The sequence below is a fragment of the Chenopodium album genome, chromosome 13, assembly GCF_948465745.1.
Source record: "Chenopodium album chromosome 13, dcCheAlbu1.1, whole genome shotgun sequence".
NCBI lineage: Eukaryota > Viridiplantae > Streptophyta > Magnoliopsida > Caryophyllales > Amaranthaceae > Chenopodium > Chenopodium album.
This window is the reverse complement of record NC_137846.1, coordinates 54333892-54340495: the sequence shown is the minus strand read 5'-3', so window position 1 is coordinate 54340495 and position 6604 is coordinate 54333892. Positions and strand designations below refer to the sequence as shown.

The 6604-nt window shown below is 35.7% G+C and overlaps 1 protein-coding gene across 1 annotated transcript; it reads right to left on the bottom strand.

The window, feature by feature from the left end:
- Positions 1-2190: 2190 nt before the first annotated feature.
- Positions 2191-5714, bottom strand: LOC145575805 (receptor-like protein 6). Its single transcript, XM_081633604.1, has 2 exons — positions 2753-5714; positions 2191-2610 (listed from the first exon to the last, which is right to left on the bottom strand). Exon 1 carries the CDS (start codon positions 5712-5714, stop codon positions 2781-2783), a length of 2934 nt encoding a protein of 977 aa, XP_081489730.1. The 3' UTR covers positions 2191-2610; positions 2753-2780.
- Positions 5715-6604: the final 890 nt, after the last annotated feature.

The following is a 6604-nucleotide window of genomic DNA, read 5'->3' as shown; positions in this document are numbered from 1 at the left end:
TATGTTTTTTTTTTTTTTTTTTTTTTTTTTTTTTTTTTTTAATTGCAATTGATTTAATTAATATATTAATCCATTGAAAATGTTGCAATTTGCAAAAGGTATAAATTTGTTATTAATGTACGAATTTTTTTGCTTGAACATTGCCGATATTATATGGGATATTTAGGTTATAGAGATTTTCTTAATTAATTATTGAAGTACCAAAAAAAAAAAAAAAAAAAAAATCAATGTGTTGAGATGATTGCTTGGAGGTATAATTCTCATCAGCCGGTTGCAAAATTAATTCCGACGATTTTGTTAGGATTTTACTCATTTTAGTGTAGCTAGTTTATGTGAATTGGTAAGAACTATAATAGGTGGATTTCGTTGATTTTGTAAGGATTGTAATTTGATTAGTTTTTGTGGAATGGTGGGAGCTTGAATAGATAGGTTTTGACGATTTCGTAAGAGTTTTAATGTGACTAGTTATGATTTTGTGTGGTTACTTATTGGTTAGACCTTGTTGATCAGGGTTTTAATGTACTTCTTGTTGGAAATTTGCTGCTGATATTGATTTTCGAGAATTCAAGAACTCGAATTTGGAGTTTTCCATGGTTAAAGAAGTAGTTTGAGTCTGAACTAACATTTTTAGGTTTGGAAGAGCATATCTAATTGATGTTAAACATGTACGGTATCATTTAGCGTTCACTTTTAGATTGAGAACTTATGATTTTACCATAGGTTGTGCTGTTGTAGTATCATTCCTTGCAATTGGTTCTCACTCAAGTTGATGTTAAATTGAGTGACATTGTGCCTTAGGTTGATATTGATCAGAGTCTAGATCTCGTTATCTAGTTATGTCATTGTTTTTACTGTCAGAAAACCATATAAACTGGTTTAAAACTATAGACTAATTTATCAAGGGGGAAATGAATAATCATGTAGGTAGACTTGCTGCTCTTAAGTTCATTAATCTGTTCAAGAGATTGTTTGTTACACACAGATCACTAGAATTCAAAAGACTTGTAACTGGTTTGTCTGTTAGATATGTTCAAATGATGGTGCATTGTATAAACTATTAAGTGAAATGAGAAAGTTTCCAACCAATAAAATATTGCAAGGTGTTGGGATTTAGCTGGCTTACTTCTTTTACAACCGAAAGCTGAGGGAATTTAGTTCAGAGAGTTAGGCTATCCTAATAAAAAAATTGTTCTTATTAAACTTTTTTTTTTTTTTTAAAAAAAAAAATTAGCTTTGAACAAGATTGATAACCTAATGAAGGAATAGTAAGTAATGAATTTGGATATAATTGACAATCTAATGAAGGATTCCTGAGAGCTCTTTAATAGGCTGCGGGATGCCAAGTTGGTTGTTGGAGCAGCTGTAGCAAATGTCAAAATCTTTGAAAATGGTCTAATTTCGTGTATTATATACCTGGAATTTTGGCCTCTAGAAAATATTTTTGGACCCGATAAGATTATGCATCGAGGCGCTTCACGTGGTTCTCTTAGGGTCTCGGAAGACCTATTTGGTGCCCTAAACCATATCACTGATGCCATGACCCACCCTTTGTTTTCATGTTTGAAGATGCATTACTTGGTTTTGTTGCCTTGGCTTGCGTTGTTTTGCCTTGCCTTGACCCAAAGGCAAGCCAAGAATTAGGGAATTTATGTTAGGTAGAAAGTTTGTTCTTATTAAACTAGTTTCAAAGTTGCTTGTAAGAGTTGTAATAAGATGGTTTCGTATTAGATAGATATTATTGACTGAACTTAGAAGAATTATGTGAGAAAAATAGTCCTCAGAAGCAAAGTTAAGCATTTGTGATGGTAGAGGTCTAGAGGAAGAATTGGCTACTGCCACACTCAACGTACCTGTGCAGCACTACAAAGATTAACCATAGATAGGCTTTCCAAAGGTAAATTGCACACGAGCTCACTGTGTTGAAGCCTAGATTACCATAATATGGTTTCATAAACTTCAACGTGCTCTATTTTTTCTTCTCTCAAAATTGATTTGGAGCTACAAAGTTAAAACAATATTCATGTGACTAATGCTCTTGGTAGTTAAACCTTTTTTCTGAAAAAGAAGAAACCCCTTCTGCATTTGCATGATTACTAAATTTGTTCATGCATTTAGTTATTCTTGAACAAATTTTGACAGCCGAAATGCATATATTAAAGACTAGTGTATCCTTTTAATATCTTCTAAAAGTATCTTTGCTAAGTAATAGTATACCCTATATGGCTATCCCATCTCTAATCAGGAAAAGCTTTAGATATATTAGTACTTGATTCTTGTATGGATTAGCTTTCCTTCATGGTATTTCTTCCTTCGATATCTCGTTTTTATGGTATTTCTTCCTTCATAAGTAATAGTATACCCTATACCATACAGCTATACAAGCTTTAAATGTTACACAAGGTCATGCTCAGCTTTAAGTTTGGTTAATCCCTGGCTAGAAGGTCCCTCTGACTTTTATTTTTCTTTACTTTATATGGAGTACTTTGTATATAATATGAAAATACAATAGTTTAAGCTAATCTATTACAGGATCTTTTGCAGCGATGATTATACGAGCATATGCATCCTGGGATAGCTTCTCTCGTTCTCCAGTTGGCAAGGTATTGTAGCCTGCAGTAATGGCAAATGATCAAATTTTCATTACTTTTAAAAATCTTAAATCAACAAATAGTTTGAAATTATGATGATACTTCTGCTTGCATTAGAAAGTAAATTTACTTGATTGGAAACTCATGATTATGAATAGTCATACCTCTTTATATATCAGTTCATCATTCTCTTCAATTCCTTGCTCTTCTTGCTCGTCTTCCAAATAGCTTCCCAGAAAATTGAATAGTTGCCAGCTCCATCCTATGAGCTAATTTAGCTAGCCAAAAGGGTTTTCCAACTGATAACATATAGTATCCCCAAGCCATCCCCACCACCGTACCAAAACCATATCCAATCAGGATGATTTTCCATTCTGACAACATGCCTCCATCTTCAATATCATCATCATCATTTGTTTCGGTAACTGAAGGATCTAACCTCGGCCTGTTATCTTCTCCACAATCTGGCAATGGTAATCCACATAATCCAGGATTACCCATGTATGATTCTGCTGGAAATGTGTCAAAATTGTTTCCATGAGGTATGGGACCCACTAGGTTGTTCATTGATACATTGAAGACTCCCATAAATGTCAAACTCACCAATTCCTGAGGAATTTCCCCAATGAGCATGTTGAAAGAAAGGTCCAAGGAGTCGAGCAACTTCAAATTGCTGATTGTTGGAGGGATTGGCCCTGTGAGCCTGTTGTGTGAGAGGTTAAGGCCCCGAATCAAGACCAACTGACCAATACAATCGGGAATTTCTCCTTCAAATGCATTGGATGAAAGATCAAAAGCCACAAGGGTAGTGATGATCTTCTCATACTTAGTCTGCAAACCTTTGAATGCTAGCACAATTGAGTACTTGTAACTGATACCTCCCATATACTGTAAAACCCCAGAGGGCTCACTGGTATTCATCATTGCGTTGAAATTTTTTATGTATGTTGCTGGCAATCTTCCGCTGAATTTATTACTGGAGAGGTCGAGAATCTGGACCAGGGAAAATGGATGTGCTACCTTTGAGCCTTTGATATGGCCATGGAAACTATTAGAATGTAAGTCAAGTACTTTCAGGTTTGGGAGAGTATCCAACCATGAGGGAAATGTATCATTAAATTTGTTGTTTGCAACACTAAGAAATTCTAGGCTTGTACAGCGTGCCATATCTTGTGGTAGCAACCCTTGCAATTGATTGTCACTAAAGTCTAGATATTTCAATGTATACTCACCATCACATGTTCCCCAGTATGCAGGTAGAGTACCATGGAAGCTGTTCGACCCCATATTCAATATAACAAGTGAATTGCTAAAGTTTCCCAAACAACGAGGAATTTCTCCTTCCAATCTGTTGTTTGATACATCCAGGAGATTAAGGTATATCAGGTTACAAATTGATTCATCAATGGGGCCTATGAAACTATTATCTGAAGCAGAAAATGAAATAATGGTGGAAGATGCTTTTGGAAGTGGAAGTGGTCCTTTTAGAGTGTTAAAGGAGAGGTCAATGTCCTGTAAGCTCTCCCAAGGAAGATGTTCTAAACCTCCAGAAAGCGAGTTATGTGAAAGATCCATATTTGATATCTCTGCTAAGTTTTGAAGCCACTTGGGTACGTCGCCATGAATGTTGTTTCTGGACAAGTATAAGGATTCAAGTTTTAGCTGGTCTTTTAGGAAACCAGGAAACTCACCTGTGTTGCAAGAGGAGAGACCTAGGAAAGTTAGGTCAGGCCAGGCAGTGGTTGAACTATTGTTTGTGACAGTGATACTTGAATTCACTGAGAGTTTGTTATCTGTTAAGCTGAGTAACTGGAGTTTGTGGAGACCAGTCAACATATCTAGCTGCACCACTCCACTCAAGTTATTGGATGAGATATCGAAATGCTCGAGGTTTACAAATTGTGGAATCCATTGTGGGAATGATCCTTCTAATTTGTTACCCTCCAATTCCAATTCTTGTAGCTGTGACTCGTTACTGTTATTAAAAACAACTTCACTAGGCAGACTAGTGAATTGATTAGTGACGAGGCTTAAACTTTTCAGGGAGGGTAGAGTGAACATCCATGGTGGTATTCTTCCCTCGAGGAAATTGAAATCTAGACTAAGATAGTAAAGACTTGATAATTTGCTTGTATTGATTGAAGAAGGGAGGTTACCTCTGAAATGATTATTCTGTAAGTCGATCTTTTCTGTGGTGTTCCACACCCATTTCGGAATTTCCCCATCAAAGAAGCAGCCAGAGAAAGATAGTTCCCTCAGATGATGAGATTGGCCAAGGGAGGAGGGTAATTTTCCCCTGAAAGTGACTTCAGAAAGATCCATGACTTCAAAAGGGCTGCTCCAATTGTATGTCTCTAAGCTAGTCGACTGAAGAGGCCAATTATTACCAATATCAAGTACTCTCAGATGAGGTAAGTTGAAAATTTTAATTGGCAATTCTCCTTGCAGATTGGTTTCATGTAGCTTAAGTGATCTTAAGGATGTGAGGTTCACAATTGACTGTGGCAATGCTGAATTGATGTTCACATTGCTGAGATGGAGATCCCTTAGATCCGTCAGGTTGTCAATAATTTTCTTAAATGTTGGCAGTTCTAGATCAACAGAATTATCGGTAAGATCAAGAGAATTCAGTCGAGCAAGATGGGCGATCTGAGCAGGAATTTTCCCAGCAAAACGGGATCTGGAAAGGTTAAGGTGTTCCAACAGTGGAAACCTGCCAAATTGAGGTGTTATACTGGACTCGTTGAAATCATTAAAGGCTAGATTAAGGCTTTTGAGATGATTGAGGAGGAAGAGGCTACTATTAGAGTCAATGCTTCCACTAAGTTTGCTGCAACTAAGATCAAGCCCGACTACATGGTGCGTTTGTGGATGGCATATGACACCTTCCCATTCACAACAGTTGCCATCTTTATTCCATGATGATGTCTTTGATTTGGCATTTGGACAGTTATTGAATTCAGACTCGAGGGTGAAGGATGTTTTAAAGCCAAGCAGTGCAACTCTTTCTTCATCATGACAATGCTCGGATGATAAAGATCTATGGTAAGATGATGAATACGCAACTCTAGCATTCAAATAAAAACATAATATTAAGCAGAGACACCATTTAAGCATAGGAAACATGGCTTCAGGTTTGGTAAGGCATAATATCAAATGCAATGGAGTCTCAGTTTAAATTGCAATTTTTTTTTTATCTATAAAGTCAAAGAGTAGTTAGCTTTTATTATCTTAAATAAATGTATTTCTACACATCATAATATTTCGTTTTCAAATTTCAATACTAAATTCAAAGAGTAGTTGGCCGTTTTTTTAAATTTTTTGAGGACATGTTATTCCCCACATCGTATAATTTTGGTTTTAAAATTTCTATATTATCCAGCTATTCTCACTTTTTCAATATTTACGCGGAAATAGACATTTGCTTGCTGACAAGAGTGACAACCATTCACTGTTTTTACTACGTACCACTCATTCATACCGTTACAGAATTTATTTCTAAAAGATATTTGTGACTGTAAATTCCAGGTACTGCTGAATTTACACTACTGATGTATAAAACACAAGTTATATGCTTTACTGTAATTATGTCTCTGCATCCTTGCAACTTGTGATTTATTTATGATGTAATCAATCATGAACAGGACGAGCATCCCCTGGAATACAAGTCTTATACAACCAGAAGCTTAGCTTAATGACAGCAGCTGAACTGAAACTGCTCGACACACCAGGCAGCAGGATTCAGTAATTCAAAGGTTACTCTTTTTTAGTTTATTGAACTCTTGTATTTCTGAAAACATTGTGCACAAAATTAATTCAATTAACTAGCCTGAACTGATAAAGTGATGAAGGCTTGTAAAAAATTCTTTGCTGCAAACTTTCAGATACTAACCATACTGGCATACTATAGTCTGGAATTTCATAACACTGTATAAATCAGAATGTAGTAAAATTAAATTACTATTATATGTACTAAACTAGCATTATTACTACATGATAATACATTCCATCTAAAT

Bases quoted from the DNA above. Each gene is read 5' to 3' on its own strand.
- LOC145575805 (XM_081633604.1), bottom strand. From the start codon at position 5,714: ATGTTTCCTATGCTTAAATGGTGTCTCTGCTTAATATTATGTTTTTAT.